Here is a 27,927-nt window from a genome sequence, read left to right as displayed (position 1 = left end):
GACAGAGACACACATACACGCACTCACGACAACTCACCATTTCATTGGCGACGTCCACAACTAAATCCTGATCGCTTTTCTCACCATCACTCTCCTGGAAAACATAATAAGAAGAGAAAACGCAAAATCAAATAAAATGAGAGAAAATCAAACTAACTAAAGACTCCAACGGAAAAACAGAGTTGTGAAAATTCAATGATACTCAAAACAGAAATAATGTGAAAGAAAGAAAAAAAAGAGAGAAAAAATCATGTGAAAATGAGTTCAGGAGACGTAGCGAAGGAGAAATATTGAGACGATGATCTTCATCATTGATCTTGTGCCTCTCTCTACACACACAAATCGCTATAGAAGCCGCCCGAAAACTAAATCATCTCAATGCAGTTGTGGTAAAGATCTTCAGTTCCCAGGAAAGTAGAGACTCTTCCACGGCTACTTACATGCGTTAGCTTGTCCTCCTTTCGCCTTTTGGCGTCCGCTTCCATATCAAGAGGTGTTCGCGGACGATACTTTTCCCTTTCACCCGGTGACACGGAGTTTCTCTGCAAGACAGATGCGTTAAGCCACGCCCACTCGAGTGCCCCGCCCTCAAAACTCACCAAGCGCTCCTCTGCTGCAGGTCCAAGTGGGACTTTGATGTCCTCCCTGTGGAGATCCTGAGGAGCCTTGAGCAGACCTTGTGGACCGCCATGCGGAAGCCCAATGGGACCCCCAAACGCCCCCAGAGGACCCGCCAGGGCAGCTCCGAGAGACGGAATCGGCTGCGGCGGAGCACCTGGCAGTTGTTGAGCATGGATTTGTTGCTGCAAGAGAGGAAACGTAGGAAGAATGCTTAGTGAATTCCTCCGCAAATCAGCTCTGATTGTGTCTTGTCAATGGCATTTGGACATAATCATATAATGGATGGTTGATATGAGAGGAGCAGGAGGACTTTAGAAGTAGTCAATATAACCATGCGGATGCCAACTAAATACAAGTCACAGTGCATAGCAGATTACGTGTACATTGCAATAAAATACTTTCCGACCCTCGAATACATGATAGATAATGGAATATATCGCATTACTGTGTGTGAGATAAACCACCGAAGCCGTGATGAATTGATACCGCAAGCATGCACAAGCCACAATCAAGGAGAGAAATTAGTCAGGCATAGACACTATAATATTGCAATGATGTGGACAGATTAAAAGTCATGATATTTGATTTCGGAGTCCCTCGCAAAGCTTCCCTTTGGCTAATGAGAGGAGGCGCTCCTGGAATCATTGACGCATGATTTGTAATGCAACCCTTGGATTAATCTCTTGAGGGTGGATTAAGGGTGACTAATTTATGTACTCACTCTTCCACCCTCTTTGCTTCCCCTTCCCCCACCACACCTCATCCAGTGAGTGCAAACAACCATCACCTTTCAGGGCTCATGAACATTGTCAAGGGATTCGGAAAGGGGTTGAAATTTCGATTGTAATCAATTGTGTTGCTTCAACAGATTCCTCCCTCATGGCGCCCCCAATAAAAATGGGTGGCACGAGAAGTCAAGGGAAATTGTTAATAAAATTTCAGAGACATTCTGTCCTTCACAACCCCTCTAAATATCCCCACCCCCTCTCCGTTGCCGGGACTTTTCGGGGGATGACGAGCGAAAGAATCAAAGTGGAAATTGTGATAAAAATCACCCTCTCTTCTCCACGAGATCCACCCTCTTTTCCTGACCATTGGCTTCACGTACACTGGCCTTTTGCGAAAATGGCACATTTCCACCCCTTATTGTCACCATTTATCTCAACACGAGCGACAGGGCGGAGGCTCAAGTCACAATTTCTCAATTTGTGACGCGCATCGCAAGGCAAATATTTGGCAAAAAGCTATCGTCGTCGTCGCACGGTTGCAGAGAAATAATGAAAATTAACATCCCAACCTTTTTCAACCCCTCGCGCGGACACAAAAGTATTCCTTCCCCGACAGTGGCAATAATTATTATTTCAAATGAATTTGCTCTCTCTCTCGCGCGCGCTTTCGCCGTGTGGGTGGGAAATGGCAATTTGGAATAAGTAATTCGCCTCTATTACCCACCCATTGCTCTCACCCCAGCCGCCATTATTCACCCTCATCGCCGCCTGATGGTTGAGTTTTCGCTGTTTTGTGCCTTTTTAATTAACACTTCACAGTCCCTCTTCTCCGCACCACTCATCGTGAATGGCAGAGAATCCCCAGGAGAATGACAACAATTTCCGCTCGGGAAAATTTTCAAACATGATACCCCGGGCATGAAGAGATAAATTCTCGATTTAGCACATAAAATCACTCTCGGGGGTGGCAAAAAATCCCGCACTCTGTATGTGTGTGTGTGTGGAAAGGAAGAGGAAATCGAATTTCAATCCATTCTCTTTTCCCACCGCCTCCCCAATGGACCGAAATCACATTGAATGATTCCTCCTCAGGATGTCTATTGTGGCCTTTTCCCACTGTCAATCCTTTCCTCTCATCCTGACAATCACTTTCGGCTTGAATGGCAAAAAAGGATAACCACTAGAGCGTTGGAGGTGGATTGTTTAGCTTCTTGAGCTATGATCGGATTCGTTTTGTAAAACCTCCACGTCTGGGAACATACAAAATTTTAGAAAATTGAGATAAAGGCAATTTCCCTGCTTAGCTTGCAATGTGATGTGATTTCTGGGATCATCTTCAACTGTTGAAGATTCAATTTGAAGTCTTACACGTTGATGCAATAATTAAACGTCGTTTCCAAAGATTTCCTCCAATAATTTTGTAATTGGGATCAAATACTGATTGGACACACCAGAAAAGAGCTGTGATGTGAAATCCCAATTTCTAATTCAATCTAATCCCACATTCTACTCTACAGTGACGAACTGCACAGTTTTAAGTGCTCTTACAGAAGGACAAACCTCATTGAATTTTTAAAACCCCTTTTTAACGGATGCCACTTAGCAAACTCCATGTGAATGTCACTCCTCATTTCCTCTGTGAGCACACTTTCACCCTCAGTTTTCCAACTCTTCTGACACGGTGCATAAATGCAATTTATGTAGTTGAAAAGGACATCTGTTTCCACTCTAATTGCTGACTTACACAGCCAAAAAACAAGGTCAATCATTGATTGCATTGCGTCCTTTTCATTGGTAACCCTCCTTTTGCTATAGCCAAATCTCAATAAATTTTGCTAAACGATCTCTCAATTTTTCCCCATAAATTATTTTCCAATATAATAAATAAATCAACTATTCAAGAGCTTCGAAATGCAATGTGTGTGTGTGTCCTATTGGAAACATCCTCTCAGCCTCCTGGCGTTTTAGTATAACTTTGCGGCCTGAAAATCTCCAATGTTGTACACAAGCAAAGGCGAAAGAGGGAGAGAGAATGAAATTTATACAGACACAGTACATTTGATTTAGCACTCAATTTACACCCCTCATGAATTTATTATACGGCATTTCCTCCCTCCAAATTTCACACAAACTCTCTCTCTTTCCCACCCCCACACACATTTTCAGTGTAACACATATTTTCTCTTCAATACCATCGCCCCTCAGCTTCGCTCTGGGGCAATTTATCTCCACTGAATGGTGTTCAGGGCATCACCAAAGTGCCCTTCCACACAATTCCCGCCTCGCTTTTTTCTACCCCGCCACACTGTGTGTGTGCGTCTATGCGAAGTGTCAGGCAAAAATATTGAGACAATGTCCAGATAATTGATACAATAGCGCTCTCCGCCGCTCGGGCTGAAGTGACGTGTGACAATAAATAAAATTAAATTTTTAATCAAATTCCTATCGATTCTGTCACATTTGCCTAACCGGGCGCAACGTAAAAATCCCATTGAATCATATTTCTCCACCCCGCGCGCGGGGGTGCAACAACACACTGTGAGGCAACAGAGGTACAACGCAAAAAAGATAGGCATATAAAACACCCCATTACTGTATAAATTACCCACCGATGCGGCCCTCTGTTGCACTCCGTCGAGTGCACACCACCCACCGAGGGTGGCGGGGCGATAATAGCCCAACTAACGTGAAATAGTGCGGCGAATTGGGTGTTTGTCCCTCCCTCAGCCCCATCTCCGGCATCCCCGGCGACCCCCAGTGTACATATTGCATTAAATGTATGTCCGTGCCGAGAGTGGGCACAACGGGTGGGTGGTTTTCGGTGTAAACCGCATTGTTATTCAGCTGTGTGCTCATATGTAAATTGGGATGTGGTTTACACACATTTCAATAAATTGCTACAAGGCTATGGGGTTGTGCTCCATCCCGCAGCATCGCAGCACAGAGCTTTTCACTGGTGAAGCACCCTCAACATCCGACCACTGATCCATCGTGAGGTCATCGTCATGAATCACTCAGGGTGATTGAATTTATTGGCAAAGAAAAGCATCGCATCTAATTGGATTTCAAGCTCACCAAGTTCGAAACTCAACAGTTTGCTCAACAGTCTTTTAACACACAATTTAGCTGTGATACATTCAATGTTTTCTATTGCGTTTGTATTCCCGTAGGAAAAAAAGAGTCAAATTTAATTTGAATTGTAAACAAACAAAAATTCCACCCTCATCCATCAATTTGCCAGACAACACGAAACTCTATATGGTTGAAAAGTGCGTGGTGTTATGTGCAAATCCCACCCGAATGGCAATTGAAATTCATTTCACACCCTGAAACAATCTGAAACAAATTATAGCGCGAAATGGTGGGTTCGCCCCACCCGCCGAAAAAGCATTGTCCCTTGCGCACATTTGGGCGCTATACGCGCTCTGTGCACCATTAAAATGTACACCACAAAACTGGATTTGAAAATTGCCATAATATGGTGTGAATTAATTAATTTCCAATAAATGACGCGAATAATTGGGGGGACTTCATTATGCGACATGAATGCATGTATTTGCTCTGTTTCACACTGTTTATAGTTCATTCACCACCCCCACACTGTATATAGCAATTATACCCTCTCCTTCGCCCTGCTCACACCCCCTGAAAAACTTTCTCTCACCGCAGAAATACAGGCACGCCAGAGAGTGTACATTGAATCAAAAATACCACCCACTCAACACTCAATGGGGGTTATTTTAAATTCACTCCACCATTATTGTATATTATTTGTGTATCTACACAAATGTTTTGTGCTCCATGTACACACAGTGCCAAATTTGGGGAGAAATTGTTTTCAGCGCGCCGGGCTGCCGAAAAGGGGTGCAGAGGGGGCGTGTGATATCGTGACAGTGGAGCAAAAAGCAAATTATACACAAGAACCAAATGTACACACATATTCGCAAGTGTTCGTATGCGAGTGTGGTTTGTTGGGTGCCGAATAAAGCGAATTTCGTGGTTGGGGTTTTAATTTCGCGCATAATAATAATAATAACAACAGCGAAACAGGCAGCAGCATCACCACAATCATTCCCACCATTCATCCACATCGCCACCACCGCGCGCCCCAGTCGATGGAGTCTGTGTTCATTCACAGAACACCACAAAATGCCCCGGCGAGGCGCCTCTCGTCCAGCTCACGCGGGTGGTGTGGGACTTGTGGAGTTATTTTAAATTAAATATCGTTATACTGAGAGAGAATCTGATATTGGTGTTCAATTGATGGAATTTTTTTTCCACTCAATATATGTACATGGCGGTTTGGCTGGGTCTGCGATAGCATCATTTCAATTTCAAACAATTTTTTACCAGACACCGAACCACCTCCGCTTCCCCATTCTGTGTTCGTGGAAATAAATTACCTATCATCACAGTGTACATAATAATTTATAATAAAGCACAGATTGTGTCAAAAATTCAACCAGACTTTACGGTGAAACCCGAGATACTTTAAAAATAGAAAAAGCCATGTCTTAAGCCTTTATCTCATTCGAGAAGCTTCACAAAATACAGAGTAAAGTAAGTAAAAATTTAGAAGTTTAATGTTGTCTTGATTTCTCGTAAGTTGAGACACTTTTGCCTTGAAGACAATCAGTAAAAGTATTAAGAAAGATTTAGTTTAAACAATTGAAACCACTAATAAGTATCATTAAAACTTTAGGAAGATTAATTCTGATATTTTTCTATTTTTTCACACCATAGTGTGACTTCATTGACTGGTAGTTTATCAAATTGAGAAAGTCCATTAATCAAGAAAAATTCAGTTTGCACTTCAAACACCCCTCGAATTTCGTTGTAAGTAGATTTACAAACAGCAAAAAGGGGTCAAATTGGTAAGATCAACACGAGCGGAGACTTTTTCGCCACCCTTTCTGGTCACCTTCACTCCCACCGCCAAACATGGCATATTTTGCAGCAATTTACACTAATTATACAGTGATGGAAGGGCATCATTTACAACCCCTACATTTTCATTTGCCATTTCCGTCCCCTTTTTGCCATCATCGTCTCTGCATCGTCGAGTCAAATAACAAGAAATCACGGCACTCAAATGGAGAGTCAGAGAGAAAGAGAGCTGAGAATGGTAAAATTTCCCACCCCATCACAGTTGTTCGTTTATTGTTTCACCCCTCTTATGGAAAGGGAGACGTATTTGCGAGTGTATAACTAAATTGTAATCTCGCCAAATGTTCAGCGCGCGAGTCAAGCTCACAACACTAAACAACCCCTAATCTATTCGTCATGGCAGCCACGGTGGAAAGAACCCCCGACAGTACAGTAAATAATGTTGGCAACCGGCAAAACTACCCACCCCAGCGCACATCCAGACACAATCCCATGACGCTGGGTGATGGGATTCAGGGGCGGGTGAAGCGAAAGCCAGTAAATATTCCAAAATTTCCACATACACACACACAGCACATATTCTCACATGCTGAGTGGGTCTATTGAGCCGCTGGCTTCAGTGTTGCTGAAATTGGATTGTGCAGCTCACAGAATCTCTCACCCTCAACCGAGGAGAGGAGTTGAATAACGCTTGAATAAACCACCCTATTTGACGTCGCATGGCGGAAAGTGCGGAGGGTTGCTTGCTAATATGCGACAGCAGCAGCAACACAACAATTTTATTGTTCCGCCACGAGGGATTTGTCGAAGTATGGTGAATACTGAGACACCCTCCAACTGCCAAATTTCAGCTTCAACCCCCATTTTGCCACACTACTCTAAAATCCCCACAGGAAGAGAACATTTCACCCGCCACAGCCCATGTTGGTGTTGCTCTGTTGTGCTGTGTTTTCCATTTTGCGAAAAGCACCCAGAGTTGCATCGTATAGCAAGCATTTCATATCACAAGATATTGCCTCTGTTTTTGTAATCACTAAACTACAGCCTCGACAACTCCACACCAATATATATATATATGGTGTGAAATGCATATGGGAAAATAGGAAAAGAGCTGTCAGTGGAATAAAACTATTTCATTTTCCAACCCAGAACGAATATATGGAAAATTGACGTGGATTAACTTAAATTGATGCAAGTTTGCAAGCAAAACATTTTCACATGTGAAATTGTTGCATTCCAATTCAAGGAGAAACTTTCCGTGGAAAATGTTGTAAATACACTATTGCATATACATATACATGACAAAAGTCAAGGAGGGGAGAAAACATTTTCGAAATTACCACAAAATTTCAACAATAATTGGACAGATGTTGCAATCTCACACTCAGCGAGAGAAAAGTCACACAATTAGCGTCCCTCTGGATAATGTTTACTCCTCATTCTCATATTTGCCCCTCAGCGTCAGGGGTTGGAAATAAATGGTGAGAGATTACAATCAATAACGAGGGGATAAATTGTATTAACACAAGGAGGGTGCCTTGTATAAGGACTGCGACGGAGAAAAAAATTGAAAGTGAAAATTAATTATCGATATGTGTATGGGAAGAAAGGAAAAGCCCCGGAAAACTGCTGAGAGATGATTACGCTATATTTCTATACATATTCATCTCTGTTGATCATTGCAATAGACACGCAGATCAAAATCATTCACCCTCGCAAAAGAAGCTTAGCACTCTTCTTCTCTCTTCATGTCCACATTGCAAAAACATTATATTTCGCCCGGAATTCATGTGGGAGCGAATATTGGATGGGTTGATGAATATGAGAGTGCACAAGAGGGTGGAAAATTGACAAGCATGAAAAATATCATGCGGAGAATGAGCGAAATGAATAGGGATCGCGCGTCTCTCTAAACCATCAAATAATGTGTACATGGCGCGCACACACACACAATTCACTTTGGGGGTGAATTAAATAACGGAAATCTCGTGTCTCACTCCATTTATATCAAGCAAAACAACCCCTCGTTTCTACTTCAATCTCCATACAATTACCAACACAATAGACAAGAGCTGTGCTCACTGAAACGCACAGTTGAGTATCATTTTGACCATCTTCTCCCCCAGTGAATTCCTCTTCCTCGCAAATTGTCAGAAACTCAACTCCTCAACACATAAAGGAAAGAAGTATCCATCCTATTGTGCTCTCTCTTCCCCCTCCCCCTCTCGTGGCATTGTAAATTTCCACTGCAAAACGAGATGATTTTCAATTGGCACGAGTACACAAATTGTAATAGAGTAATCCGAATGATATTCGGATATAGCTCTTCAATTGCTACAAATTGTGGTTTTCCACCCTCACACCCCAACAACGCATTTCATATACACATACATTTCAATGAGATCGCCAGTCATACACAATGCTCAACCCCAAAATGCAATCTATTCTGGCGCTGGTTACACAATATATTTACCACCCTCTAATTTTCTATTACACACAAATACATTCGCTATTGTGAATAATTCACAAACATTAGCACAAACAAAGCATCGTGGTTCTTGTGGGGAGCATTTCAATTTTAAATCCAAAACACAAACATGCAATTACTATTAATTTTACCCAACCTATGCGCCAGATTATGGCAAAGAGGAGTCTTTATTTGATATACCGGTTGATTTTAAACTGCTTTTTCTCTTCATTTAAGCCGCATTCGTATTCGTGCCAGAATAAATCACGCGCAAAGTGGCAAAAGGAGTTTCTTGTGATGGATAAAAATGAGCAATGTGACGATGATAACGGAGAACATGAGGAAGCCTAAGAGAAATAGCTAACAATGGACCATAAAAGCAAGCAACATCTGCTTTAATGCTCATCGTATTTTTCATCATTTTCTCATACAGCGCAAAAGAAATTAATGCATAGCGCAAAATGTGTGTATGAGGTCAAATGTCCACCTCAAAAACATGGATATAATGAGAGAGAGAAAGAGAGAGAGAGAGAGATAGTGTTTAATTGAAACCCATTTGCTGCAAATTCAGCCACTTTCAATGGGGGTTAATTTAATTTCATTCCTCTTCTATTGCTGTGAAATTTCAATTATATTTTTACAATGTGATTTTATGTATTATACCTCATGTTGAGGGGTTAATCGAAAATTCACGCTGTCCAAACAACTAATAAATGCGATACACTTTAGAGAACAACCCAATTTACAAAAAAAAGACAGACACATTAATGAGAAATAATAAACACCATTCAATGTGTTATTTATATCGGCAATATAGTTATTATGTAATTAATTTCGATTGCATTGCGATAATGAATTATGGAAGGTTTGATTTTTGGTAGGAGTACAGATAAAAAAAAAACAACGACAAAGAAATTTAAAGAAAAATAACACTGAATGATGACGTGAAGACAAAACTTTAAGATTTTGATTTGATTTTTTTTTGTTTTGGAAAAAGAAATCGCACTTACGATAAGTTGCTGAAGTCCCTGTTGATGCTGCTGCTGCAAATATTACAAAGAAAGAAAAGAACCGCGATTTTAATACAAGACACTCTCTTCAAAAGTAGTAAGATTTCAGTTTTGGTCAATCTCTGTCTCTGTTCAAAATCACACAAGAATGCAGAAGAAATAAAGTAAATCAACTTGCAGTAATTGTCAAAAACTAGAAAATAAATGCCAAAGATAATAAAAAAAGAGAAATAAAACGTGAGGATAAAATAAACACGTTCAACTATTGTAAATATATATATCTAAATATTCGAATGGTGGGAATAATTGAAATAGATTACAGAACAAAATTATCATAGAAAATATATATGTATATATCACGACTGTCTAGTGTCAACAAGAAAACACGGCAACAAAGGGAGTGAGGGGAGAAATTCAGCTGATACAAAACATGGGGGAAATAATATTGTATTAAAAAAAATAAATGCAATAAAAGGGATGGTGGAGAGACTAATAAAAAAGAATGAAACGTGATTAAAATAAGGAAATTGTGTGAGTGTACATAATAAATTTATTATCAGGGAGAAAAATCTCAACCCTCATTCACCACCTCCATCATCCCGTACCTTTTCCTCGTCCCGTCTCTCTCGCTCCTTTCCCCACAAGGCATCTCTTCACCTCCACTCTTTTGCTCGACGCTCACCTCTTCTAACCGAGGGTGAAATTTACTCCTTAGCTATTTATTGTATTTCATGCCATTTTCATCCCTCAAACCCACCCCAGCGTCGCATTACACAAATTGCAGGGACTTTTACAACAAAGAATGCCGCCCACACTCGCGCTGAGGCGCCCCAGTGGGGTGTGCGATGGGCGCGCTCTGGTTTGGTGGAGAGAATGTTGAAATAGAAAATTTCCACCCACCCCCGCGCACAGATTCCCCGGCAGAGGGTGAAGCAGCGAAGGCAGGAAAAAATTGTGAGAAGAAAAATGCTCGAGATACAGCGTGAGGAGGCATAAGAAGTGGGGAGGCTCTGTCTCAGCGCCCCATCCACACACCTCTCCACTATGTATCCTGCATCTTCATCCCCTGGACACATCATTCCTGCGAGTCCCCGGGAAATTGGGGTGACGGAGGAGGAGCGGAGAGATGAGGAGGAGAAAGTCAGAGAAAAACTTTATGTACATAGAGAGAGAGAGAGAGAGCTTATGGCGGGTGTCTGGAGGGAAAAAAGTGTGTGTGCTTTTTGCGTGGGAGGAGAGAGAATATAACCACCCCTTGGAAATTTAAGTGGCAACCACACAACACTGGCGTCCCACAGAAGGGCCACCACTTACCCCAATTATTGCATTCAGCTCAGGCACGGTAATTTGTTTGGCCCTCTCCACCGCCTGGATGACCTGCTGCTGGTGCTCTTGGGCCAGAAACGGTAGCAGTTGATTAATTAGGGCATTTAGGCGCTTCACTATTTCCGTCTGCAAAAAAGAGAACACGACACAGGAGTTACACAAGTTGAATGTGATAAAAGAGGGGGACTGCCACCCCCAGAGGGTAAATAATTGTATACAAGTCAAACAGAGAGTCTCCTTTCGCTGTGCGAGGAAACGGGAAAAAGGCGTGAAATGTGGCTTCACTCGCAATATTATCATTTATTTTCATTTGCATATCTCTTTCACACCTCAATCGCCCCCCTTTTCGCCGTCAATTTTGCCACGCTAGAAACTTCCCATATCACAATTGTGGCTAATAAACATTTACACACTGAAAAATGCCAATCACACACGTGGAAATTTCACAAATATACATTTCACCATTCAGCGTCAAAATCAAAAATTCAGTCCAACAGGCTAATTTATTTGCGCGTCCGGCAGAGAATAAAACATGAAGTGTTTTAATATACCCGTTGTAAACAAATTGACTAAAGTGCCCAAAAAGTTTAAAGAGCCATTTATATTGGGATCACATTAAAAAGACATGAAAGTGGCAAACAGTTTAATGTATAAACATCAAATCAAAAATATGTGGATGCGAAATCGCAAAATCACACCAAATTCCACTCATGCTTGCACCTCATTAAATTGCCAGTGTGTGCGCGCCATGGGAAAATTGCTATCAATTTATTGTTTTTGTGAAATTTATATGGATGGCATGTTATCATTGGTGGCCGCGCCATCCTCCACACCTCTCGGGACACACAGACAGTCAGTCTGTGATACGCGGCGGCCCCATTAAGTTGGTAAGCACACAGAGCATATCAAACTTTTCATGTGTGTCATTAATTAATATGAGACAAATTATTTAATCACATATTATTTCACATGCCACATTATTGGCTGGCGCCAAAATCACTTCCCACCCGTGAATTTAATGCGACATAACAATCACATCATCAGTCAGGACTGAGGGGCGGTGGGAGGGTGGCGTCAAATCGGCTGGGACGCCCGAGTTAAATGAGCAAAGTGTGAGCGCTCGGATGATAATGACTATGATGATGGGTTAGTTTAATCAAGCCACAAAATTTACACTCCAACCCCACGAGCTTGGCTCCATAATAAAACCTCACGGTGTCAATAAAACACCATTATTGCGCTCTTCATCCACAATTTCTCCACCAATTTAGCTTTGTTATATCATTTCCTCACCACCTCCCCCACTCGCGACCGCCCACGCGCGAAATTTATTTTGCAATTTCAACCAAGCGTCGTGTATTAAATTAAATCAAATTATTAACGAGACATAATTAATTGCAGTACATTGTCAATATTATTTTAATGATAATTTATACTCCTACGCTGTATAATGCAGTAGGCATGAATATTAATAACAATAAATATGCAATATAATAGCCAAAGATCAAGTGGATGGACAATACACACCAATTATTTATTGGCCCTCTCCCTCCATAATAACCCCATATGATGATGATAGCGATTATTGGAGCACATTGAAACAATTTACCACTAAATCATTCCATCTCCTCTTCATTCCATCGTCCTCACCCATGCCGCACACACACACACTCTTCAGCCAGCCCATTATCCACTGAGGGATGAAAACTTTCAGCTATGGAGAGATTCAATTTGAACATCTACACACCCACCTAACTTGAAGAATTTCCCCAGACGATGGATAGAGAAATTTGTACTTAAACTTACACGCCACTTCCAAGTGATGAGCTTTGAGCAATCGAGACGCCTTTCTCAATTTCTCCAAGGATAAACTTGGAGAAATCTTTAGTGATTCAAGCAACTTTTTGTACATCATTTTAACTGCCATGATGAGCTTTATTACTCCAAACACTTCAATTACACAATCGGATTTTATACTGCATTTAATCCGACTTCATGTAATTCAAGGCGGTCCGATTAGTTGTAAAGTTAAATTGTGCTCAAAATTACTCTTTTCAATATATCGGATTGCTCACAATATCGCTTTCGCATCGAAAATACTCATTCAGGTGAAAGGCAAATACTAACGTCAAAACCAATGGTGAAACTTGCATGAATTGGGTGGCAGACGACTTCCCATTTCCACTCGGCTGGGGGTTGCTTTTTGAGGGTGGTGTGATAGAACGAAAAGTTAGACGAGAATTCCACTTACTAAACCGACACACGTATTCAGTTAATGACGGTGACGCGCAGTTCCGTTTGAGCAGCTCACATAAACATCTCCTCTCTGTCGTCTGTTCAATTCGGGCGCTCTTTTGCCTCTGCACCCGCGCATTTCTGCATGCCCCCACTGCTCTCCATAGGCATGCCTTTTCGGCAATGTATGAGCACAACATACATATATATATGTCAATCTCTACACTCCTCTGTGCGATCCAATTCAAGAGAAACCCACTTCAGACACACCAAAGTGAGTTATACGACTTTTTCCGCTTTTTCCATTTCATCATTCACCATTCCACCACCCCCCAACGACCGCACGGGGAAAGGAGGCAGGTTGGGGTGAACACGAGTGAGGAAAACACTCTCTTTTTTCCACACTTTTCCCACTCATTCTCAACATACACACACCAGGCACGACAGCTCGGAAAAACATACACGCGGGAAAATCCCCATGATGGGGAGAGAGAGAGAGTGAGTAGAAAAAAGGCGCGATGGCATCAGAGAGCAACTCGGGTGAAATGCGAATGGGGTGGGGGAGTGAAAGAGAAAACTCTCACCCACCCACCCAATACACAACATATCATCATACACACCATCCCCACATGCAGATGTGAAGGGTGAAAATTGGGGTAAACAGAGACGCATTGGTGGATTTTCCCGCCTTTTTAACCCTTCACCATGTCGCACAAAGCACACATTCAGTGGCAAAAACTCCCGGTGTGGACTGAGGAAGATGGATATTATGTCAAATATCTCTGTTACTTTTCTTCCCTTCCGCATGTAACCCCATTTTTCTCCATCCTCGTGGGGGTGAACGAGTGCAAATAAAAAATAACCAAGAATTTCCCAACAATTTAGTGGAAGGACAGCAGCAAAAAGTGTGGATTTTGACGAAGAAATTCAACCCACGTTCGGGATTTATCCATCTGACTAAAAATCGATGTCACCCTGCTTTATACGTTTCTCCACCCTCCGCTTGGTTTATATCCTTCGTGAAGGGTCGTCAAGTTGTTCGATGAAAGAAGAAGAGAAAAAAAATCAGGGATGAGTAAAAAAGTGCCATAAAGCACTTTTTTTTGGTGGGGAGATTATTTGACTTCCCGCGGGAATGAATTGCTTATAGCAATTTATTGGCGAATCTCACTTCAATTTGCGAGTGGGAGGCTTTATGTGTAAATCATATATCCCTCATACTTGGCATTACTTCCTCCATAATGACACTAAAGATACAACAGAAGGAGGGTTGTGTGGAAAATGATGAAGAAAGTGGAGATGAGAAAAATGTCTAACAACCCACAAAGTCGCACAATAAATAATATTTTCTCAGTGGGTATAAGGGATAAAGACGGAGGTGGAAAAGTGAAAGATATGGGAGGTGAAAGATGAGGTACTCTTTTTCCCATTTTATCCCATTCACACCCTCACACCCCGTGGGAAGTGTGCGCTTTACCAGAGGGGTGTAAAACAAGCATCTCGCACACCCGAAAAAGACTCCACAGCCACACATCCCTCCACTCCGCTCGTCATGCGATGATACAAGGAACACACAACACACACCACCCGAAAAACCCCTTCGGAGAATTCCACTGGAGAACAAGGAGGACACGAGTATATAAGTAAGTTTGTGTTCAGAGGCAGCAGAGGGAAAATTCGCTCGGGGGCTCGATGGGGTGGCGCAATGTGGGTTGAGGCAGGCGAAAGCTGTAAATGATCTGCGCATTTAGGTTTGTTGACTGTGCCAAAACCACCATCTACCACTTTGGGGAATTTTCCACCCTCTCACCGCATACTTTGCCAGTGCACAGTCGACTCATTTGTTCGGGCGCGTGCAGAGCATTGTTGAACTTTAAACTTTGCCGTCTTCTCTCACTCTCTTCCCCTCTCTCTTTCTCACTCTCTGGCCGTCCTTTAATGGAGAGAATGACAAAAGGTGAAGAAATTCATGCTCTACCCCCCACAATCCCCATCCACATACACTCTTTTTTCACCACTCAGCACTCCAATCATTCATTCATTCTCACCACCCCTCCCAATCATATCATCTTCCTCGCCGCACAGCGAGTGAAAAGCTTCCAATTTATTTTCTTTTGTTATAACACAGAGAACGTGTTTTTTTGCCCCCATCATCCACCCCATCATCTTTGTCACTCTGTACAGACATCAAATGCGAGGGTAACATCGCACATCCTCGCCCGCCCTCTCGATGCTCCATTGCCACTCGTTCTCGTCACTGTGCTGCTCCCTTTCCTTGCTTTATGGTTTTTTCATATTTTTCCATTTGTCTTCTCCCACTCACCCAGCTCAAACAATTCATCCTCTCCATCTATTTTCCACCCATTCCCCAGTCCCAGAATGAAAGGAGCTCAGAGATTCTCCACACAATCCACTTTTGTTGCCTTCCATGTCACTCCCCATTCCGCCCCACATCAACCCACTCTGACCCATAAGAATTCCATCCACTTCTTCATCGCCTGCCGGGCGCTTTTTCACGCCCCCTCCACACGCTCCCCGCCTTCGATGAATTGCTGAGCAATAGAGATGCCAAGCATGGTGAAAGATCCCGAGTATAAGCCATAAACGGGATAATTGATTTTATGTGGTGGCAAACGAAGCGCCTTATGGAATTCCATCCTACAAATTTTCTCCCCCGTCCGCCCGCCCTCATGGCAAAAAACACACCCGCCTTGTACATACTTCAGCAAACATCATTCGGAGATATAAATTCCATTTAATAAATAAGATGACAATTTCTCTCCCTCCTCGAGCGGCGGCGCTCTCTTAAGAACTTGTGGGGGTGTTTTCTTGGGGTGATTTTCCTCGAGATTGATATTAACACAGACACCAGAGATGGGCTATGCGCACCCGGGGGAGGGCGAAGCAGTGGCCAACTTCTAGACACTGTCTGGTTATAGCATAAAAGGGTTCATGATAGCGACGCTTTGCATAAAGATATAAATTTCAATATTGAAAAGTGCTTATGCTGCATGTTTGTCATCGATAGACGAAAAAATATCGATGAAAGAGAGCAAAACATCCCCCAAAAGCACTCCCTGAATCCCACCCTGTCGGTGGCGAGACACTTCGACACGGATCAGAGGGAGAAAATTGAATTCAGATCGAGATGACACTGTAGCAAGTGATGCTGTTAGTGAAATTGCGGCTTCCTCTTTTCATGATGACGCCGTCATTGAGGACGATGAGGCCATTGAGGGAAAAACAGACAGGGTGGGTGCGACCCGAGATGCCGGGTGGGAAGATTGAGAAATGTATAGGAGAATTCTGTGTGAAATCTCTGACTATCTCTTCTCGCCCATGGAAAAAAATCTCTTCCCTCTGTTATATACAAAATTCATCACCACGAAAATTCTCTTTCTCTCCCCCGCCCACCCCCATTTATATCCTCCCCTCACCCAGCATCACCATCGTCTTTTCGCCTTCATCCATCCACTTCTGAGGGCGCGTGGAGTGGGAGCGCTGTTGCTGGTGTATTTGAGAGAATGTCGACCGACACGGGTGAGGGGTTTGTTTTACGAACAGATTTTCAAAGAAGCGACATCATCCCCTCAAGGATTCACTCCTCGCCACTTTCCCTCTTTATATTCCTTCATCGTCTGGCGAAGGCAACCATCCCCTCGGCCCCTCGGTGCGCCCGCTCTGCCCCACCGCCGCCCCCGGAAAAGAAATGGGGAGTGATGTGGCAAATAAAATATTGATGTGATGGAAAAAGTATACACTTCATCGGATGTGAACATACACGAATGATGAGGGTGGGAAAACATTCCATGTACCAGAGAGTCAAAATCAAATCGCTCCAGGAGCATCGGAGTCAAGAAAAGGTTGAGAAAAGGGGCAAATAGAGCAGCAGTGTGACAAGATAGGGAAGATATAAAAAGCTCCCGCGCAGAAGATAAAACATTAAACCCTGTGCCATCATTGAGAGTGATTCTATATTATTTTTTTTCGCTCATACATGTGTATGGGAGGAATCCCTGTTTGGTCACCCTCTTGCTTGTCTGTTTGTATCAAATGATGGCATAAAGTGGACCTTTAAGGGCTTCCACCCACACCGCATGGGTGGTGAGATAACGGAGAGAAACCAAACCCGGGCATCTCACATATGTGATCAAATAAAAATGGGAAGCAATAAATTTCCGATTGTTTCTATGTTCCAGTTCACTGAATTATTTACAAGGTTCAGGGAGAATGAGAGAAAGAGGAAAAATACACCCGGCACGGTGGAAGGCATGGAAAAAATACACACACACACAGGGAAGAAAGACAAGAGGAAAATTCTATGGGTGTTTTTCCTCTATTTTTCTCAATCCCACCCACACACATTTTTCTACATCTTTCACACAGAATTTCCACATTATTTCATGCATGATAGCAACTCTGCGTCCAGAGATGGGAAGAGGATGAAAAATAAGTGATGAGAATATTAGTATCTCATTTCTCTTTTCTCCCACATTTCCCACCCCATCGCGCCCGGCAATTCCATTTAGTGATGATTGTATGTGTATAGAGTTATGTAATTCATCCTCCCTCGCATACAAATTCATGACATTTATGTGTCACTTCATCGCTATACTTTCAAAATGTAATCATGGTGAAGGGCGCGCGCGAGGGATGAAAAGTGACAGAATGGCGCGAAAATTTCACCATCACGAATTTTCCCATCTCACGGGGATAATTCAAGCAGACACGAGCTGTGCGGTGTTTTATTTATACATCTTCATTTCGAGAGGACTGCGAGTTAAGTGTGAACTCACACTTGGCAAGAGGAACATGGAAAATTGGTTAGAGGAAGAAAAAGGAGAAAAAAAATGTGCAAAAATACCAGCGGAAAACTCCATTGATTTTATGATTGAGGATATATGGAAGGCAATAAAAGTACGACCCTGGTGTCTCTCAGCATTTTGCTCTGCTTTAACCGAATAAACCGCTTCACGTAATATCATGGCTCTTTTCCGTCTTTATACATTTGCTCACACCATTTCCCTATTCCATTTCTGGGGTGAAAGTCGTCGAAATTGCCTCCTCACATCCCTCAGGCTCAATTTCCACCTCACCCAAGAGTGGAGCAGCCATGGAACAGAACACACCATTAAATAAATGTTGAATGTACACGCTGGGGAGAGAAAAGATCGCAGTTGAGTTCACTCAATTCTCATTTCTCCTCTCTCACTCACTTGCAGTCTGTTTTTCTCATTTCATCCACCCCCACACACACCCGAACCCACCTCAGCCATAACCCCAAACACTTCTACACACAAGTGAGCTTTCACTCCTCTAATATACAAACCATAGTATTAAGTGTACGGCGAGTAGAGGGAAAAGCTCAATGCTTGGCAATGAGAACTTCCACCGCAACAACCACCCATTCCAGTGCCAAATAGAAAACTGCTCCACTCAGTCGCAGCCAGTAGCAATGTTGGTGTGGTGGAAAAGCAAATGCCTGGTGTGATGTTATTTCGTCGACAACTCCAACTTCATCCACCCCAACAGCCATTGCTTCCAAACCTGAGAGACAGAGAAACTCTCGTACACACATATTGGCTGCAAAACTCATGTAGTCCCCAAACCTGGCGCTCAACCTTACACACTCCAACGCATATACTCTCAGAATCCTCGGTTGCACATTACAGCTCTATGTGGTATTCTTATACGTGCATATAGTATTCCACTCAGCCATGGTTATCCCATTCGCCTCACACCCATGCCCACGCTGTGTCACATTGCACCATCAAAAGCTCACAACTCAGGCAAGAGAAAATGGGAGTGAAAGAGACCAAGTTCAACCTCAATGACATGTTCACCCGGAGCCGCAATTCAAGGGGTTGATCAGCAAGGAAAAATAAGAGCAACTCAGAAATGGGCGGAGCATACGAGTGGGAGGAGATTACGTTAAAGAAAGACTGCAATTCAATTAAATTAAAGTCTTGCCAACGCTCAGAAATACTAACCATCGCAGTAACAAGTGTTTAGAGATGTTTCAACTCAACTCAAATTTCCTGCATTCTCACCTTAATTAAAGTTCAGGAGGTTAAGTGAGCAAAGAGAAATTCAACTTATTACCCTTTAGAAATGCATTCCAAGCCCTCTAGACATGGTAAATACCATGCAAGTTCTCTCTGGCCTTCTGTGGTTTCAATAAGCGAAAGACTGTGGCACCCATACTTTCTCCCTTAGACCAACCAGACAAACAAGGATCACATTGGGTGTAAGAGAGACGCAGAAAATCCCACAGAGAGCACTCTCGCTTCCACGTGACATTGGCAAATTGACGAGAAGGGTTGCGGAGCGGACACTGTTTGAATTAAGATGAAAATTGAGAGAAAAAGATGTGCTGAGTGAAGGGAGTGAACCCGAGAAAATTTACCTAATTTCATTTCAAACTCTCCCCCCTTTCGTTCTCTCATCATGGCATTATTAAAATCCCACCACCGCCAGCGTCAACCGTCCCCCAAATGCTGCTCTGGCGGGAGAAACATTTCCCAAGGAGGGAAAAGCCATATAATCGACTCATCCTTTTCCTGCCACCCCACCCGAGAATGTACAAGAGCCAAGAGGGTGTTTTGTCGCAAATACATTTATTTCCTCCAACACCACAAACCATGAGTATTTCGGGGGTTGGAGGCGACATGGTTAGAGGCAATTTCAGGTTCAACAGGGACTGTTAATGTGGAATTACTCGCCACCACCCCCTCAGAGCGCACGAACTAGGGTTGCCGGGTGATTTCCTCATCTCACCCAACCACCACACTCGAGCCCCTTAAATGATTCCGCACTGGCACTGATGTTGGGGAGATTGCCGGGCGAGAGTGGGTGGGTGAACAACGAGTCGGAACGGAATGATTATCGTCAACAAAAACGGAAAATTTACGATAAATCCCACTGACTTAGTGGATTGGATGGATGGAAAATAAATTACATCGGGTGGTTATGTACAGGAAATTTTATATACTTTCGCCACCACTCCAATGTCATACAATTTTGTGTTGAGGGGTGATGAGAAGAGGGATCGAAGAAGAATGGCTGGAACTTCGGAGAGAAGACATAGACTTTTGCCATCTCTTCCATGGGGTGAAGGAAAATTTGCGTGGGCGAGGAAAATCGCAGAGTGGAACTTTTTGGGGTTGAACGGATGGTTGATTCTGGTTGTGTTGTGATTCATGCCCACACCATCACTTCCTCATCTTCTCGTCTCATCATCAGCCAAATGGATGGATTATTTTAGACTCTGTCGAGTTTATTTAACCTAACCCACTGCTTCTCGGTCCCCAAAAAGCATACACCTTTTTTGTCACCATCACTTCAAGCCACCCCTCCCAGAGACTCACCACCCGAGGCAAAGTCGCTCTACCTGGCGAAGATGAAAACTTCCACAGTGCGTCTGCGAGACTGTGGCGGTGAGGAAATTTATATTATCTAATCTTCATCACAATTTGACACTCTTCCACCCTGTCAACTGGGAATTTTCTACTTCAAGTCGTCTTGAGGGGGATAAAATTTTATTTGTACGTCACCTCCTTGCGTCCTTCCGCCCCGCCAAACGGCGCAAACCCCAGTGGGAGCATTGAAAGTGACGCGCGTGTATAGAATTTTCGTCAACATCGTGGGGGTGAATTTTAATTTTCTGATGAGACGAGAAAATTACCATGGAAAATCTGCTTCTTCACCACCACCCGTTGAGGTGCGCAAAAAAAGGGAGCCTGTACAGAGGGTAAGGACAGAGCAATGTGAGTATATTTTGTAGAAAGTCACTTCAGATGCTGCAGAGCGTGACCATAAAATCACGGCTGTCCCTATCACCTCGCCGGAGAATGGTTAAATTTGAGTGAGATGAACAAGGGTGGCGTGAAACCACCCTCTCTTCTATTCCCCCACACAATGGAGATTACAGCATTTCATTAGTGAGTTACTAATTAAAAAATATTATTAATGATGGACTTAGAGCTGAGCTGAAATTTTTTTAATCGATTTTTCACCACCCTCATTCTTTTCACGTGCCCTTCCTTCCATATCATCCTCCATTCCGCCATCCCCTCGCGCCACATGCATAAATTAACAATCACCCCCGCGAGAGGGCGGGCGGAGTATTAAATAATTAATAGCGAATATACCCGAGTGCGGGGGAGAGTTGGGAAAAATATTTTAATTTATACAGAAGTTTATTGAGTGAATTGGGGTTGTGCGCTATTTTTTCTCTGTACACATATTATAACAAGGGGAGTAAATGTCATACTCGTGATGCTCCTATATTCACATGCTTTTAATTCATCCCCTTCACACTCGCAAAAACCACTTTTTGGGCGGTATTTTATTTTTCATTTGGCCTCTCTCCTGGACGATCTCTCTCCCCAGTTCGTGGAGGATGAAATTTTTATTCCACTCATCCGTTCATTTATACACACACGCCCGTGTATTTTTTGGGGGTGGCAGCGGGTGTATATCGCCAATGTGGGTAGGAAATGAGTTGATGTATTATTGAGGAATGATGGCAAAGTGAATGGGGCAAAATCGTGGCCAGTGCCGGGCTTTTTTTGCCTTCACTCCAATGCCCAGAGTGGAAAATGCAAAAACTGCCGAGGATACCAGAGCGCATGGGATTGAGCTGATGGAAAAAAGGCTGCTGTCGTTTTATTTTCATGTTGATGCTGGTGTGGTCCTCTTCGCCAACAACACCATCATGTATCCCAACTGCCAGCAAAAACATCCACACTGGGGCTCCACCGCCGAAAAAGGGTGAGAAAGAAACGTTAACACCCTACCGAAAAAAAAGAGTCGAGGAACTCCACTCTGGCGAATGAAATGCATTTTTGAGATGGCTGATATGTTATCTCTCTTTCTCTCTCTCTCTCTCTGTTCGGAAATCCCATTTCCCAGCGAGTGAGGAAAAGTGTCCGGAAAAATTGGAAATGATCTCTTGAAACATTGCACAAAAACCCAACCAACACTGTCAATTCACTCTCCAACTTGTGCAAAATATTGTGAAATATTGCGAAAAATATAACAACTCTCACACACTGTCTCTCATATGGATTTTTCACAATCCACCCTCTCTCTCTCTGTGACATGTCCCCACCACATATACAATTCCCAGCATGTATTCCACCCAAAAAATCCTAAAATAAAAGTATGAAACTTTCCCATGGACATACAGAGAATGTTGAGTGTAAAAAGTGCTCATATGATTTCAATCCTCTCACATCCATTGACTCAGGCAGGCTTCGCGGTGCTTGCGAGAGTGAACGTTGTTGGGCATTTCTAACGCCCTCGTGAACAAGAGGCAAAAAAAATTACTAGGAAAAATGCAACAAGATTTTTTGCCTCCCATTTCACATGTCCTCGTCGCGTTTTTAATCCGACGTACATGCATTTGTACATTATCAAATAGACGAGACCATATTCCAAATCGCACTCACTCACATTCATGCCCTTTTTCTCCATTTTAACCCTTGAGCAGCGCATCACGTCGCAGTTTTTGGCTACACTTGGAAACATCTTTGTCTTTGTCTCTAATATCTGCTAATATCAAATTAATGTTATTACAATTGGGATTATTATTAAGCAGAGAGTTAATTCTCACATTCGCCAACATTTACAGTGCAATACGAGTGTCACCGTCAGACATTTAGTGATTATTGCCAACAAAGAGAATATTAATTGACTCACCTGTTTGTGCATCTCCACATTCAATCCATAAGACATCTCATAGTACTGCAAAGAGAAGCCAAAGAACACACATTAATAATGCAATTGTCAGTTGAGACAAATTAAAAATAAAACGCCAGATAAATTCTTTCACCCTCGGATAAATTTTCAAATTTTCGCACATTGTTGCTGTGCGCAAAAAAGGCTCGACGGGTGGATAAATTTTTCAATGTACAAGGGGGGAGAAAATAAATACATAAATATGTATAAAGAGGGATGAAATCTGTTCAATTATTCAATTTCCCATTAAAAGGAACATCCTATGGTGGAAAAAAAACCGTCGACCGCCTCCCATACACTTTTCCACCCCATTTTCATTTTCAGTCGCTCGCCTCCCCCTCACTCCAGGCCGCACTGGCGAGAAAAAAAAACCCTCCATCCAGCAGATTCTGTGCAGAGGGTTGAAAAATAGCAAAACACTGGCAAGCACTCTGTCCAGGGTTGAGGGAAGTTTCTGTGTTTTGTCTCACGTGTTCACCCCTTGGAGATTTTTGCCGCCACTTTTAGCTCTTCACCCCACCATTTTTTGTCACTCAGAAGCTCCACCGGCTTTTTCATCATGAGGGAAAATTCTCACCCTCTCCCCTCTCACATTCTTTCTTTTTTATTGTGTTTGTGTGCGCTTTGCACATATTTTGTCGTTGCTAGGCTGTCATGTTATTTCTGGTGTGGCTGAATTTCCACAATTTTCTCTACACCCTCACAATTCTCATCCCCCCCCCAAACTCACCAGAGGGTGAGTGTGCAGAAAATCCCGTAAAAGAGACTCCACATGCTTCGTTTAGGAGGCAAAAAAAAAACTCCCCACACTTTGGCGTCCGCAGACGACTATTGTGACTTTATATCTGCGCTATTTTATAATGTCGTCGTCAGTGGAAAATTTTCCATTCAGTAGTGTGAGAACATGGAAAAGGCGGTCGGGTGGGTTTGTGTGCTCCTGCTGAGGACCCGAGGAAAAAAGGGCCATGGCGATGCCAGCAAAAAAAAGGAGGTTTGGAGAAGCTACAAGATGAATAGCGACGCAACAACTTTGTTCACTTTCTCGCTCCATAGAAATCATCCTCCCCATTTTCATCTTGCCACTTCTCCCCCACCTCCCCCCTCTAAAATACCCCATGCGATGCTCCCTCCGTCAGTGGAAAAATCCTCTTCTCCTTTCCACATTTCACCGCTCCTTCCGTCAATTTATACTTTTTCACACTCCTTCGCCAGCAAGTGCGCGCAACCCACTTCAATTGAATTCACTCAATCCCACCCAAAACACCCCCACATTTGCTCATTGAGAGCACACAGAAAGAGCTTGAGGGTGGAAAGAATTACACTGCAAAAAAGTGTAAAATGTCATTGGCAATTTTCAACCCACATGAGACAATCAATTATTGTCATTTTACAATTACCCCCGCATGTTTGACGTTCATTTCAGCACCCCCGGTGTGCCACCCTCTCGTGCCGGGGCATTTCAGCAACCCCTCATGAGCGTCTGTGTGTGCTTTTTTGTTATTCACAAACACACACAGGGAGGAATATCAATTAGACTGATTTTTATTACCATGGCCTTTTTTCCATTTCAAATGCCATTAACTTCATATTCAACCCAATCGATATTTTATTAATATTTTATTTCTCTCGTTTTTTTTTGTACGAAAAGGGAAATGCTGTATTTTTTCTCATGTAAATTCATGAGCAGCTTTTACAGTGCTGCGATGCAGAAATTTGCAAAAAAGAGTAGAACAGGAAAAACCGCCCACAAAACGAGTACGAAACGTACAAAGAACACAAGATTTCGAAATGATGAGCCCTTCAGAGATTGTCTTAATTTTATTTAATTGCCGATTCTTCCCTTCAATTTCCCTCTCTCCAGAGGGAATTTCATGAGCTGTGCGCTCTTCCCTTAATAAAATCTCTTGATCCACGTAAAATAGTTAAATTACACATTCACAGATGCCAGAATGATGGTGTCTCTCCCAGAGGAGACAATGGGGAGAAAGCACTGTGTAACAGCCCGAGGGAGTACATCCGAGAGGCAAGATGAAAATCCCTGAACGTGGGCGGCAAAAGCAAAGGGAGGAAAACACGGAAAGTATAGTTGAATATAATCCCTCAACTATTCAGACCTCATGTTTGGGGGTGAATTCTGTCTGGTGAGAGGCTCTTTATACGCTGGGCTGGCTTCACCCACACCCAAATCCACCCACTTGCCGTCTAATGTTACGTGTAGACACGTTTTATATAAAGTTTTCTCCCTTCTTGCACTATATAATGTGTGTATGTGGCCCATGTAGAAAACGACGACTTATACAACCTCATCAAATAACCCCCGCTCCCTTCGCCACCCACAGCCATCTATCCAGACCCTATTCAGTGGCAGGTGAATAAGTGAATTAATCTGTGCCATGAAGATCATCACCAACTTTGTGACGTGGCGGCGTCGGTGTTGGCTGAATTAAATTACACACCGAGGGTGTACATGAGGAAATTACGGGTTCAATCCCTACAATTAGGAGAGTGAGTCAATGAATGAGTAAAGCGAGGAGAGTGAGAGGACCAGGAGCAAATCAAGAGATTCAATATGTGGGTGCGCTCTCTGTGCTGTGTATCTGCCCCATCATCCGGCCCTCAATTCGCACACACTTTTGTGTGTGTGCGCAAAGATATACAAAAGCACACCCAGAAAACCCCTCTCAAACCCCTCACGCAGAACACTGAATGGGTGGTGCGGAATCTCTTAGCATCACGTACAATTTTCACCTTGTGAATTTGCCAGTGAAATGGGATTCCACCAAAATGTTGGGGGTGAAATTGCAAGGAAATTATTTTCATCACGTTATAGCTGGAAATTTTCCTAATTATTTCATTCTATTGCTCACTTGTGTGAGACGAAAGCAGGAAACAATTTCTCAAGAAATGTGCCACTGATATTCCCTCTAACTAGATAATAACTCTATATAATCTTCTCAATATTTTAGTCTAACAACAATATTTTCACCACTATTTTTTACCTCAGTGCACTAAATACATTTTATAAAACCAATTAGCCATTAAGAACTAATTCAAGTCAATTACCCTTGTTCGACTTAACCGTAATTATCCATTGTAGGCTCACTCAATATGTATGATTGTTCAACAAATTCCATTGAAAGCAAGCCACCAAAAATGTTAGAGGGTTCAATTGAAAGAGAATGCGCATAAATTAACCACCAGTGGGGGCAATTTCACCCCGTGGATATTAAAATGATTTCCCGTTGTGTACATTAAACCATCTCAATCGATATGGAAAGTCAGCATTTTGTGAATAATTAAATTAGTCTCCCTACAGCACGAACAATTATTAACTCGTAACACTATTTAATTTCATATCGCCGCATTTTGAACACGATATTCTAACCATTTCACCCCCCCATTCAATTTCTACCTTTTCAGGCCTCCGCCCCACACCCCCACTACTGATGATGTGGAGTCTCGACCACCCTTGCGGTAAACCCCGGGGCCGTGGACGTATAGAGTATAATTATTGTAACCGTGGTGCGGTGGATACAATATTGAGTGTGTGGTGTGTGAATTGTTGTGTCGAAGCTCATAATTCAAATCGAACATACATATTCTGAAGAGCTCAAAGCCACCCATTTTCGCGCCCATTTTCATTCAATAGTTCCTCTCTTATGCTGTGCAGAGAACAACAATACATCAAACCACCCCCCATAGTTGCCACCGCACACGTCAATGGGTGAGGCTTTTTCCTTCGCACACACAGAGAAACTAAATAATACCCATACTTCTCCCCCCGCCGCCATTTATATCAAATATACTTTATTGCAGTACACCACACGTCCTTCATATCCAGAGCAAGTGATAGAGCTCATTCTGACAACTAAAACACACCCATTTACGACATGTTTGTGTATTTAGTGCCAACGTCTCACCCTTCACCCCGCCCGAGTGTGTGGCACTGTAGCACCTCAGACAAATACCCACCCACACCCCAACGGAGCGCCCTGGCCGCCCACATAACAATTCTATTCACTCAGTCACCCACTTTATATGTCGACTAATTCGTTGATATACATCACGTCATTTAATATGCAGCAGCAACATCTATACCGTAATTTTCAAGCTCCACCAGCACACCAGTGCCACTAATATAATGGCAACACGACAAAGAATGGCTATGGAAGGTGGTATAGTAAACGTTCGAGCGGGAACTGATGTGAAACTCACTCCCTCGGGCCAACCATCTTTTATGAAATATAATAATACTGATGGGGTTGCCGCTCTCTCCATACACACATGTAATACCCTTCGCACATATTGCAGCCACCCCCCAAAAGACCGTGCTGTAGAGCAGAGAAAGTGTGTGCGAGGAGGGAAGTTCAAGTCCCACCGCCGAAATAACAAAGGCACAACTATTATTTGGTGTATGTGTGGTGAAATGAGCGGTGGAACAAGAACTAATTCCAACAGTTGCCGGAAACACTTTTGGAGTAGGTAGATTACTCGAAAACGATGTTCACACACACACCCAACATCTTTGAATTTGTCGACAAGAGATTTTATGTTAATTTACTGTTTTATTCTCCGTACTTTCTTCACCCACTTTGGCGCGCACTCGAAATAGGGAGAGCGCGTAATTAAGTGATTTCATTGTTCGCCCCAATTACTGATGACATTTTCCCAAGAAAAGCACCGCACAACTGGTAATTGTACCACTAAAACCCTCCACAGGGGACTTTCCGGGGGTTCAAGTAATTACAGATTGTGGCTTGAGTTTGTGGAAGGAAGAAAGTTATTTCCAAGATATGCCCATGAAAACTATATGAAGAAGTCCTAATTAAACAACTGTCAATTGTCAATTAAAAAAAAAAATATCCTTCTAACAAAACAATTTCCAGAATATAAGAACTTTTTTCTGAAATTA

The 27,927-nt window shown here is 42.8% G+C and overlaps 1 protein-coding gene across 6 annotated transcripts in view; it reads right to left on the bottom strand.

Moving 5' to 3' along the window:
- LOC132265017 (protein groucho) overlaps nucleotides 1-27,927 on the bottom strand; it is an 84,505-nt gene that overhangs the window by 2,434 nt on the left and 54,144 nt on the right. For 3 of the 6 annotated variants that reach the window (XM_059765407.1, XM_059765408.1, XM_059765410.1), the window contains exons 4-9: nucleotides 22,977-23,021; nucleotides 11,028-11,165; nucleotides 9,714-9,746; nucleotides 600-803; nucleotides 441-542; nucleotides 38-94 (exon numbers count right to left, since the gene is read on the bottom strand). In XM_059765407.1, the coding sequence (XP_059621390.1) occupies nucleotides 38-94; nucleotides 441-542; nucleotides 600-803; nucleotides 9,714-9,746; nucleotides 11,028-11,165; nucleotides 22,977-23,021 (579 nt within the window). The remainder of the gene's footprint in view (nucleotides 1-37; nucleotides 95-440; nucleotides 543-599; nucleotides 804-9,713; nucleotides 9,747-11,027; nucleotides 11,166-22,976; nucleotides 23,022-27,927) is intronic. The other 3 variants (XM_059765409.1, XM_059765412.1, XM_059765411.1) reach the window with 2 other exon arrangements.

The sequence above is a fragment of the Phlebotomus argentipes genome, unplaced genomic scaffold, assembly GCF_947086385.1.
Source record: "Phlebotomus argentipes unplaced genomic scaffold, Phlebotomus argentipes genome assembly contig_2, whole genome shotgun sequence".
Classification (NCBI taxonomy): domain Eukaryota; kingdom Metazoa; phylum Arthropoda; class Insecta; order Diptera; family Psychodidae; genus Phlebotomus; species Phlebotomus argentipes.
The sequence above is the reverse complement of the archived record's forward strand: the minus strand, read 5'-3'. Positions and strand labels throughout refer to the sequence as shown.